Source organism: Myripristis murdjan, chromosome 13 (genome assembly GCF_902150065.1).
Source record: "Myripristis murdjan chromosome 13, fMyrMur1.1, whole genome shotgun sequence".
Classification (NCBI taxonomy): Eukaryota; Metazoa; Chordata; class Actinopteri; order Holocentriformes; family Holocentridae; genus Myripristis; species Myripristis murdjan.
The window spans coordinates 14,823,064-14,835,494 of NC_043992.1; the positions used below are offsets into that span (position 1 = coordinate 14,823,064).

Sequence of the window (12,431 nt, forward strand, 5' to 3'; positions counted from 1 at the left end):
CGACACCAGGGAAAATCTAATAAATAGCGAGAACATTACTAAATAAAGTGCAATTCAAAAAAATTTGCTTCAGTGTCCTGGTATTCATGATTGTGGGAAGACAAAACAGAAATAAAATTCCAAAAATGAAATCCCATTACTTGTGTATCACTACAACAGGGTTTGCCACTGTTCATAAATTCAAGGCACAAAAAAGTGAATAAAATAAGAATCTGATTACATTTATAACAAGGACGTGCTCTTTATTCTATTTTCATTATAAATAATCCACATATGGCTTCCTCCATTGTTTGACCTTCAACAATTTATTGTCTTATTCTTTATTCATTATTATTATTATTATTATTATTATTATTATATATACAGATTTTAAAAAGACAGCAGTATAAATTAATCAATGTATAAAAAAATTTCAGCTATATTAAAAAAAGCTAGACTTGTATTTAATGATATTTTCAACAGACTTAACTCACCCAGATCAGATTTATAAAGGGCGGTCAGTTCAGTAAAGCCTAAAACATGACAAAGTCCCTAAAGCACCTGTGACAAACACACCTAAACCTGCTTATGATTAATAAACCTCTGGTGAAAAGGGCAGCTATGACTGGTGGCTGACATAACATTATTATTAATTGATCAATGTGATCAGTTATGAGATGTAAGTCACAAAACTATCAGCTTAAAGGTAAGATTAGCTCCTTCCTAACAGGCTTTTTTTTTTTAACAGGTAATTTTTGCAACATTATTGCACTCCTTTCTAATAATAAACTACGAGATAAATTCTGGACTCGGCCAGGCTGCAATATGACATGTACCACAACTTGCCATAACCAACTGACACCCACGGGTAAAAGGAACAGTTCGCCACAAATACAAATAAAGATATTTCCCCATTTAACTTTACTGCAGTCTGTTCATCAAGATACTTCCCATGTGATTTGGCAAGGTTCCCATCCTGTCCTGATCCCTCTTTCCCTTCACCCCAGTAAAATGAGCCTGGATGGGTATTTGTTTTGTGGAGCTCAAACCATCAAAAAATTTTACATGTGAAAAACTCAATAGCTTTCCAAAAACAATGACACAGATACCCGGCAAAATGCACAGCCCTCAGGGGTGAAGAGCTTTGTTGAGTGTTTTGCTACTTCCAGTTGAAGAATACCAGCAAACTTTATCTCTTTGCCCCCAAAGAAATACAAAATCAGCCGAGTAACACAGAATCTATCTGGATGGGTAGACTGTGCTCGGTGGGCAAATATCTTTTTTGAATTTTGGGTGAACTGGTCCTTCAAAGTGAGGAGGGAACATCCTGGGTGTGTACAGTATGTGGCAGAACAATTGAGAGACAGTTTGTCCCATTCAGCGCTTGTCTGCTTGGTGTATCTCTAAGTTTGGTTCACAGGATGCTATGATAATAAAAAGGAGGGTCCACCCTCAGCTCTCTCCTTCCTTCCTTGTCCCTCATGTTTCTCCATGGTCCTCCTCTCCTGCTGCACAACCAGACAGCCTATCATTCTTTTCTTTGCCTAGTATCATCTCTTGCTGTGATGCTGGAGCAGAAAGATTCGATTGATTCTCTGCTTCTTGTCCTCGGCCCACCTCGCCCCTCACTGGCTCCACAGCCTCTGAGCTGCATCGTGTCTGCTTCTTTGAATTAGCTACTTCAATAGAATCGCTTTCATCTTCCTGTTGACTTCCTGTCTCCGTCTCAGGGTTCTTCTCACCCCTCTCTCTGTTTGCATGCCTGCGAATTGTCCGGCGATGCTTGCTGCGACGCGACTGGTTGCAGTGCAGGGTGCGCCTGCGATGCCATTGGCTGATAGACTGCTGGGCTTCGACGCTGAGCTGGCGGACAGCCAAGCGAGGCTGGAAGCTGCTGATGTAGTAGAGGGAGGCGTATAGAGATGTCAGGTAGTAGCCACCTGTTGAGAGAGAGGGACAGCGCGGACGGTGAGCAAGACCTAGACACTCTTGGCAAGATGACTTGGCAAACCTGACAGTTAATGCATGTGTGGGGAAAAGCAACACCACAAGGAAAAATATATGTCACTACTTGCTGCTATTTTTTCAGGCTTCTCAGACACCCTGTGAAAGGGCAGATGATCTCACCCTCTCCCTGCAGCTGCATGGGATCCAGCAGCTCCATCATGTAGTCGGTGTCTAGCTGTAAGGTGACCACGTTGCTACGGAGCAGCACCCACGTCAGGCACGGCAGAAAGTCATCTGCTCCAAACACCACGCCTGAGGGAGGGGGGGTTAGGGGGTGAAGCAAGGAAAAAAGCAGGGATGTAAACTTGACTTTTGGCTTTACATGGGACATTTATAAAGGAATACTTCGCTCAAAAACTATATATTTTGTACCATTTACTCATCTGAGGTTGTCCTGAACATCCAAGAAAAAAGTTTTTAATCACATGCCTAGTGGCAAAAACAGTATGAAACCATCTGTTTCCAATTCTCTACCTCTTTGTGGAGCGTGATGTAAGTCCAGAGTCTGCATTTGTATGTTCAGCACAACCCAATCCAATGTACTTGCAAAAAAAAAAAAAAAAAAAAAAAAAGCTAAATAAACGATTTCTGGAAAACGCCTTATGCTCAAGCACCTGTCGTGTACTTGACTGGCCTGCATGTTCAACATTTATTTGCCACACTTATGTTAGTCAGTGAGTGGGACTTCTGGCCAATAAACAAGCTGGAGGCAGGATTTAAATTCAGTGAATGTGCACGGCCATGAGCATGTGGTTGTGCACGGACACATTTTCTGGAAGTGGTTTATTTAGCAGTGTTTTAGTACTTCACAACACTGGGGCATACTGAACATACAAATGGAAAGTCATGACTTGGATCACTCTGCATGAAGACAATTTGAGAATTTGAAGCAGAAGTTTTGATATATTTTGATATTGCGGATGTTTGTCGCCGACCATCTCCACTCTAACGGAAATGGCTGCAGTTTTTAGAACCCCTGTTCTCCATGAGGTGATTGCAGTATAAACATGTTGGACCTTCAAGACAACTTGTGTGAATTAATCATACTAAAAATATAGTGTTTGTTGGGTGAAATATTCCTTTAACAGGCATAAAAGAGCAGGGTCAGTACAACATCAAACACAGATAATCATGTCATTGCTCAACATCTCATGGCTACCTGGCTTTGCATTGGCGCTCATGCTGTGGTAGATGGTCTTGCTGTTTTTGAGCAGGAATTCGACCTTCTTGCTTGGTGAGTAGGCGGTGTGCATTTTAATCCACCTCTGCTGTATGCGCTCTAGTGTGGGGGGGTCAGGCACGCCGGCCCCCGCTGACCCCCCAAGATCGTCCACGCTTCGTCCCTCCAGCACCCGCTGATTGTCCTGGAGATGCTTCTGGCTGCCGTCGTTGCAGCGAGAGATCTGGAGGGAGGAGTAGAGGTGGGAGTAGATGGGCTTCAGAGCCACCTTGTGGAGGGAGCGCTCCACCATGGAGTCTGCAGGAGGGGTGAGGGAGAAAGAGAGCAGTTAGAGGAGAAGATGCTAGACACACAGATGCGTTGAACATGTCACATCCTTTTGAAAATCACAATGAAACTGCATTTTGGGAGCCTTCCTTAACTTGCTTCCTTAATTTGGTGTATTTTCTGTTGAAGCAAGAAATACACCAAACACACACAGGGAGGTATTTTGTAAAAGTGCAAACCAATCAGTTCAAACCAATCAGTTATATTTGATTGGAAGAGTACTACTGTTCAAAAATGTGATGCTTCTATTGTTTGAAATTGCCAAAACTCAAAAAAGCAGGACAATATATTGAGTGGAGAATGCAATGCAAAGAGATCAATAGCAGTCTGCATCTGCAAGTAGCTTGCGCCATTTCTGTCACCATGGTAACAGTCTATGGAAATTTCAGATTCTGTTATTGTGTTGGCAGCTGTTAAAAAGTCATGGAGGCTCAGGTGCCATGTTAGTGTCCTGCGACTGGTGTTTTACATGGGTTAGATCCCCTAACCCCCGAACGCACATAGCCAGGCAGATGCCGGCTTTGTGGGCCAGGTGCGGGTCTGGTGTTAGAAAGCTAACAAACACATATTTCAAGTTGTTGAAGGCCCAGGCTTGTTTACTCAGTCTAGAATAACATTATCATAGCTACATTTATGGAACTAATGAGGAGATTTGTTGTTCAGGTAAGCCACTTACCCTGTGTGTGACTAAGTTAAAATCACTCAACCAAGCCCCAGACAAACAAAAAGCCTCAAATAAATGACAAATCTTGTAGCTGAGTCTGGCATTTCACTGCATATTCAAACTGAAGCTCAGAGACAAAGCGATCCAAATAATCCAACAGGAGTCTTGTGAGAGTTCCTGTGATGGTTTTCTATCAGTGGCTGACAGCTGACACTGAGTAGAAGTAGTTCTGTAGTGGTCAGAATCACATACTGCACCTTTTTCAACAAAGCAGAGTCACTCACTCACTTAGTCCACTACATTGAGAGAGCTAAAGCCAGCGCGTTTATGTGGCATGGCTAAAAATATTGGATTCCATTGGATTCCATAACATTGGAGCCCATAACAGCAGGTGGTGATTCTCATTTAGGTAAACCATAGTTGGTTTTGTTCATTTGGTTGTATGAAAAAAGGCTTATAACTCTGATTTCCTCAAATCATCTTCATTAGAAATTCCAATTGGACAGCTCATAGCTCACTACCCCCAAAACCTCCCACACACACCTTTTTTACACATTTGCATAATTCACATGGGTCACATTTTTAGGTCAGAAAATCAGGAATTCCTGATTAACCAGGAAGAGTCATAGCCCCTGTCCACATGAACTGAAGAAGCTTTCTCACCTATATCCTGGTCTGATGTGTCAGTCATGCTGTCCAACAGTGTCTGGATTTCTGTACAGTCCAGTAGCGTTTCCCTAAGTGTCGTGAGCAGTGACCTCACTTCCTGTAAGTACTCTGACCCTGTGGCCCCGTTGGGATCGATTCCTAGATTCAGTGTTGTCTCCACAAATCCTTTCAGAGCCTCTGTGAATGTCCCACTTTTGCGCTCGCTCAGCTCCAGCACCCTGTTGGTCAATCTCTTCTGCTGACACACCAGTCCGCCAATCACCTGCCCCACCACTGAGATGCGGTGGATGACCTTGTCGGCCAGGCGGTGCGCCGATGGCTGGTAGGGGGAGGGGCTTGACACCTGACTCTCCTGCTCTTCCTCTATGCTGCTGATGGACAGTGAGTCAAGCTCTAGTGAAGGGGGGTGGAGTAGGGATGGGGGCCTCGGTGGGGCCAGCCAGACTCCATCCTCGATCCAGGACACCCTGTGGGGAGACTGCGGGACGGAGCTGCCATGCGGCTGCTGCTGCTCAAAGAGCGAACAAGGGGAAGCGCCACAGGTGGAGGGGGTGGCTGGAGGGGTGGGGCTGCTCAGGCTTTCTGCTCTCCTGGGGAAAACAGATGTAGAATCTCGGCTGGGCCGTCTGAGCACCACCCCTTCTGGGGGGGTTGGTGTTGGTGGGGTGGGGGTGCATTGCGAATTATCAGCTGACTGGGCTCTGATTAGACCTGAAAGACATGAAAGAACGCAGAAAGTGACTTTGCTGTTGCTTAAAACCAACATGAATGCAACATATCATGCAGTTACCCAAAAATAATTCCCTCCAAGCAGCCCAGGGTACACAAAACAAAACCATCACCAAGATACCCGACTTAATCCACAGCTCTTGCTGGGAGCTAGCTGAATGTATCCACCCCAAAGAGTATGAACTAGGAACAGTAGGGGTGTGTGTGTGTGTGTGTGAGTGTGTGTGTGTGTGTGTGTGTGTGTGTGTGTGTGTGTGTGTGTGTGTGTGTGTGTGCGTGTGTCTTTGTGTGTTTTTGTGTGTGTGTCTGGGGTTGTGTATAACACATAATTACAACAGCAAAATCATTTATTATAATGTAAATTGTAACTTCCTGACCTGAGCTCTCAGCACTGGCAGCAGAATGTTCCTGGTCCAATGAGAGGGCTCGTTTGCTCACTAGCCCCGCCCCTCCCCATGGTCTGGTGGTGCTGAGACGCCGCTCTCGTTTGAAATAAGTGGCTGGTTGGTGTGTCAGCCAGTCATCTCCGTGCTCCCTTAGGTAGAGGGGGTTGATGACACACAGTGCTCCATTGGCCGACGTCAGCTGAGGAAACACACACAGACACACACACACACACAGAACAGAAGTGATTGTGAGTGTTGTGTGACAACATACCACAGTTTGGCGTGCACAACAAGAAATAAACCACATGGACAACCCATTGCTCACCTCTGTTTTGTATGTTAATGATTAGGTCTACATACAATAGAGCAATGCACTGGATGCAGCAACACTTCATTTTGATTTCCATATACATGAAGCCAAAGAAGGAAGTTGTATCTTTTTGGAGCATACACTCTTATGTGTTTCCATCACCTGCACATTCAACACATTCACACATGCACACACACAAACACACACACAAACACACACACACACACACACACACACACACACACACACACACACACACACACACACACACACACACACACACACAATGTATACCTGTATTGAGCACATGAGAGTGCTTGGCACGTTCTGGGTTATGTGTTCAGTCTGCAGGTCAGTAGGCGCACAGAGCCAGGCTTCTGCATAACACAAGTATTTTAGAAATAAAGCAATTCTCTGTAAAGAACCAAATATTTTCCAAATGTAGCTAAAGAGTCAGTTGGTCCCTGTCAACAAATCAACAGATTTCCAAACTAAAAAGGCTTTTTCATCTTTCAAATTCTCAAAAATACTCATAAGATGACTTCTGGGACAGACGGACAGATGGAAGGACTCACTGGGCCCAAGTTGAGAGAGACGCGCTTTTGTCTGCTCTGTTACACTGTAGATCCACGGAGGAATGGACAGACAAACAGAGAGCACATCCCTGAGACAGAGAGGGGACAGTAATGGAGGGAAAGTAAGTTTGTTAAGCACAATGACTCGTAATGTGGATTGCATCAACGTCTGGGTGCCAACAGATCTGCTGCTGTGCATGGTTTTGTTGTGATATTAAGAAACTACCGGTCCACTTTCGGCCAAACTTGAGTAAATGCCACTGTGATTTGCTTCTAACAAAATTACCAAAAATTTTTAATATCTTTGCATCCTTCATGGGAACAACCAGTTTTAACATATTATCACTGTCAGGTGCATGCCTCATATCTCCAAAATGTCAGGTTTTAAGGAACTAAGAAAAATAGCCTTGCTTTCAGTTTGACCACCGTACTATTTTGAGTTTCTCTGATGAGAATGCCACAGGGTTTCATAAGCAACCAGGGTAGCCAAATTCCATAAGCCCATAAAGCAAAACATAATCCTTCAACTAAACATTTATCAATATACAGAATATGATGTTACCATCTCTCATCATGAAGAAGAGAGGACGAACACTCTGGATTATGGCACTATTACTTGTGCCATAATCCAGAGTGATTGCACCAAAGGCCCAATTTAGAGTTTCACTGAGTACCAAAGACCACATCAGGCTATGCTGTCATAAATCCACAGGATCATTTGATAACAACATTCACTTCATGTGATCAAGTTAAAAAATGCAAATCAACAAAAACTGTGGTCACGCTTTGAGCTAAAACACCGAGGAGGAAACAAAGTCCTGTACATGCTCCATGCTGCTTGCTATTAAAATGTTTCAGCAAATAAATGACAAACGAATGACACCAGTGTATTAAAGTGGGGTTTTTTCACCTGGTAAAAGAGTAGAAAAGCACCAGCTGAGCCAGGTCGGAGAAACTCAGATGAGAATCAGACAGCTGGAAGACTAGGAGAGAAAGAGCGTAGGGAGGTAGAATTAGCATCAGTCCCTTTCTGAGACACGCAGAAAGCAGCTTGAACAAGTTAAGACTAAAAAAGGAAGTTTGGTTTCTAAAGAAAAAACAGTTTCACAATTCTGTCAGTTAGTTTCTTTTTAGCTGCAGCAACAATTAAGTCTGCTATTTCCTGGTAACGTAGGGTTTTTTCAACTGCTGAGCAGACTGCTTCAAGCCAGAAGGACCAGCAAGCCCTTTAGCCTGTAACTTTAAATGTAAGCGTAAGTATCCAAGTATATATGTAATGTCGTATGAGGTAAGAAGTTAAGAGGCGAGTGGTTTTGGGACAACAGAATTCAGTGTTTTGCCCCCTGGAGGAATCCTGGACCAAATTCATTTCTAAGGCTGTACCCGACTCGAAATTTACCAGTCAAATTGTATTGTTCAATATGAAGATTCGAGTAAGATTTGACTATTCATCCTTTTTTTTTTGCATACAGAGTTTCTGACAATCAGAAACTCCATTGGTCCACATTAACATAGTTGAGAGTAACAGGTTCATGGGAATACATTTTTGAGCATTTAAAAATCAACAAATCACAGCTGCATATGATGCAACACTTGAAATGTGACCTGTTTCAATTGCCAACATAATAATGTCTAGCTATCACATGGATTTGATGGAATAATGAGACAGACAGCGCACATGCATTTCTGTTCAAATCAAGCTCTTATAGCCCATTTCTTAATTGAACTTTCAACATCAAAAACAACCTATATATGAATAAACAAATAAAACAGTTTAAAATAAATTTATGTCATTTCCCGCAATGAAATAACTTGTTCAACAGGATAGACTTGCTTCTTTATTTCTCTTTAAACATAAAAATAGCCTGGAGTACCGACTACTCCATAATAGATTTCAGATTCTCTAATCAGTTAACCACCAGCAAAGGTTGTCACATGGATTTTTTTTTTTTAAGCAAACACACCCCCTCGCTAGAATATAAAAATAAATTTATGATTCGCCTTGTTTATAATTCTTAACTGAAATTTTCGTGCATTTTTGTAAGCTTCGTAATGCACACAGACTGACAAAAAAACAAAAACGAGTGCTCGACTTGAATAACCTCAAGTCAACTGAGAGGTCTCAAACAGATGATTTGACTCATTAACTTTCACCGAGCTGCCTTATTCATTTCAGTAGCTGCAGTGGAAACTTTTCATTTGGTAAACTGATCTGACCTCTAATATCCAGAACAGCTTTCCATGTAGTTGTAGGTTTACTAGCAGAGACGAAGGCTACGACATCACATCCAGAAAGGTAATGCATGCCACATGGCAAAATAAAGTAAACCTAGTCTAAAATTGAAAGTCACTCTAGTCTTTCTTTGGATTTTGGCAGAAATAAGTGTTTCATAAAATAATGCACAAATGCAAATGAGTACCATGTCAAGGAAACACACACATGCACACCAGGAAGAGATAGTGTGTCTCAGGATTTTCCCTACCTGTGCCAGTGCATTTCATAGGGTAATCAACAACTTCCTCCGTCTCTCGTCCTGTCGACACACACAGCAGGCTGGGCTGGGATGTCTCCGCGTCTTTCAGCAAAAGGAAACTCTGGAGTGGGAGACAGAAAGATGTGTCTGAGTATATATAAGAAGGAACAGAAGCTTGCTGAGCAGGAAAAAAAAACAGTTGCTGTACCGGTTGGCCAGTTTTATTGTAAGTCCACACCCACTTATCATCTTTCATTAACTCTTACCACATAATTAAATAAATACTAATCAGTACTGTATTTGCTGTGTAATGTGGATCCAGTCCAATCATCAAATCAAAAAATGCCAAATTGTGGCTATAATCAGCCTAGTTGTTGATTTTTAGTGGCAATTAATTATCTGTACTTGACAAGTATTGACGGATCAAAAGTATTAAATGTGTTAAATTAACTGTAATGGTTGCAGAGTTACAAAACACTGAAATGGTATTGATTTTTAACACTGACTGCAAAGATGTACTGCACGTACAGACCGCATAGTCTCATCTGGAAACCACGAGTAACCTTAACAGGCAGAGGACTTGAATATGATAAGCAGCATGTTTTTTTTTAAACACATTGTTAGGGCAACTGTGTCAAATGATGCACATGAAATCACAAATACATCAAACTGCCCACTGTTAAGGTACCAAGTTGAATCACCACACACTAACATGTCGATCTGAAAGTGCTATCAAACACAGGCAGGCATGTATAAACACAGAGGAAGTGGCTTTCATGCTTGGTGTTCACAGAAATAGATACAAGAAGTGGGGTTCACTATAAGTCATTGAGTTTAACCCTCAACACTCAGACACACACACATGAGCAGCACAGCCGTTGGGTGATGGAGATGTAACCGAAACACGTCTCTCTCCAAGTGATTCATCGCAGAAAGATTCATTCATATTTTCAGATGCATAGGAAGATTCACATGGATAACACTCATGACAGAAATCAGTCAGAAGTCTCGTCAGCACTGACCTGTTCTTTCTGCTCAGCATTTCGACAAAAAAGGAAAAAGTAGCAAGACTATAATCTCCAAATGGCATCTTTACACTAGTGCAGCAACAACCTCTCCAGCACTGTCACCTAAATTTAAATATTCACAAAACCCTTGAGATTTTTCTGCCCTGACAGAGCAGTGTTGACAGTCCTTCCCCATGACACAGTACTCACGTGTCAATGACTGATTGCCACTTCCAGTTAGATATTTGCATTTTTGCGAGTCATGTCGTTTTTTTCCACAAGTATTTCTGTAAGCATCTCAAACCACTGAGGCATCTCCTAACCCTCTACCTTTCTGGGCTACTCACATTCCTTTTCTGCAGCAAACTGTATTCGCCTGCAACTCAGTCCCTCTGCCACACACCGCGCTTCTATCAGGCATCACTTCTGCATTCATCTATCGAAGCGGGCCGTTTAATGCGATGGACAGTAAAAAAGGAACTGCCCTTAAGTCACAGCAATAGGCGGGTTCTCACTGAGTCCAGTGTGAGCGTGCTTGTCTGACTGATCGCTTCCATACTTACAGAAGAGTTAAGTGACACATGAGCAACGTCTACATAATATATTACTCAGTGTCAGAGTGAAGTATTCCTGCTTTATTTTCATTTTTAAAAATGATTATTTTGTTATTGTTATTATTGTTTTAATTATTATGTTGCATTTATGTACTAGTAGGAAAGTAATGGAGAACATCCATATTGGCTGCTAAATGGCACTGCATTCATTTGCTATTGTGTTGGAAACTCAGACACCGAAGAAAAATGATACAGGTATGGTGGCTCAAGATTTGAAAATTTGTGCCTTATTGAACGCCTTCTGGTATTTTTTTAGAATATTATATTACACCACAGGCTGCTGGAAAAGGGAGCGAATATCATTTGTTCCATAGCAAATCAACTTGTCTTGAAAATTTCCTTGCAATGACACCACAGGAGTGATGTGCCTCATTTAAAAAAAAAACAAAAAACAAAAAAAAGGTGAAACAGCATTGGAACTTATTTTAACCCAAGATAGCAAGATTTTTCCACTTGTCCAAAATGACTTGCTAAAATTGTTTCAAATGGAAGACAGCTCACCCCCGCAGGCCTTCCCCACAGTGCAGCGTGGGCCCCTTCTCTGTCCCACGGGGCTCCGGGGCACCAGGCGTCCTGACAGCCCCTCAGCTTCTCCAGGACGGACACGAGGGACTGTCTCCTCCTGCTGCCCCTCCACGGGATGGCAGTCATCCCATTGACCGGACTGTGAACCGCCCTGGACACACGCAACCATATGAACACACAGATACATGTGCACTTCTATGCACACATGCACATACACAGATACGGGCGTGCACTCGTATTTACCGCACCAACAACCTGATAGCAAGCTGTCTAATTCATTTTCTATGAATGTGACTAAGATGAGATTAAAATGCTTCTCAATCAAATTATTGGTGCTTTGGATTTAAGATTTGGTTACTTTGGATTTCATTTTCAATAATCTGACAGGCAATCAAAAACATTTTTAAAAAGTGTGCTGTGTCAAAAAGTTTTAATACTTACATTTGGTCGGAAAGTTGGCAGATAGAAGTAGTTGATGTGAGACTCCTTCTCTCCCCTACCAAAGCTGCAAATTTCTCATGTTGCAATGTCTTTAGTCTCTTGAGCCCTTCCCCTCTGCAGTGGCCCGCTGTTGCTTAAGAGCTCAAAATAACTGGGCTAAAAAGCAGGAAGGTCACACACTTCAGAAATACAGCCCTGACAAGCTGATGGCTGTAATTATCTGCATGTTATTAAAAGCTTTTTCAAAAATAAGGCGTTTGTTTTCTGTACGGCTCCATCTGCTCTCCAAAGAACACACTCGTGCACATGCTGGCATTTGATGAACTTTCACTTTGCATGTGAAATCTCTCAACTGATCTTTTTGTCACCGTGCATCCTCTATCCCCCACCCCCTGCCCCTCCATCACACACACAAAGTCTACATGTGGTTACCCAGCTCCGAGCACCGTCCCACAAAACGAACAACAGACAGCTTTTCAGGCCCTCGTGACATCAGTGCAACATCTATTGTTTTCCCTTCTCTCTCTGCAGCGCCATCTCTCTT

General features: G+C 42.6%; 1 protein-coding gene across 1 annotated transcript; it reads right to left on the reverse strand.

Moving 5' to 3' along the window:
• Nucleotides 1-414: 414 nt before the first annotated feature.
• rinl (Ras and Rab interactor-like) lies at nucleotides 415-12,144 on the reverse strand. The gene is made up of 11 exons (XM_030066744.1): nucleotides 11,888-12,144; nucleotides 11,423-11,597; nucleotides 9,310-9,421; nucleotides 7,737-7,809; nucleotides 6,827-6,915; nucleotides 6,546-6,628; nucleotides 5,933-6,140; nucleotides 4,821-5,537; nucleotides 3,146-3,463; nucleotides 2,107-2,238; nucleotides 415-1,919 (listed from the first exon to the last, which is right to left on the reverse strand). Coding segments are annotated over exons 1-11 (2,370 nt in total). The 5' UTR covers nucleotides 11,890-12,144; the 3' UTR covers nucleotides 415-1,458.
• Between the last annotated feature and the right edge of the window lie 287 nt (nucleotides 12,145-12,431).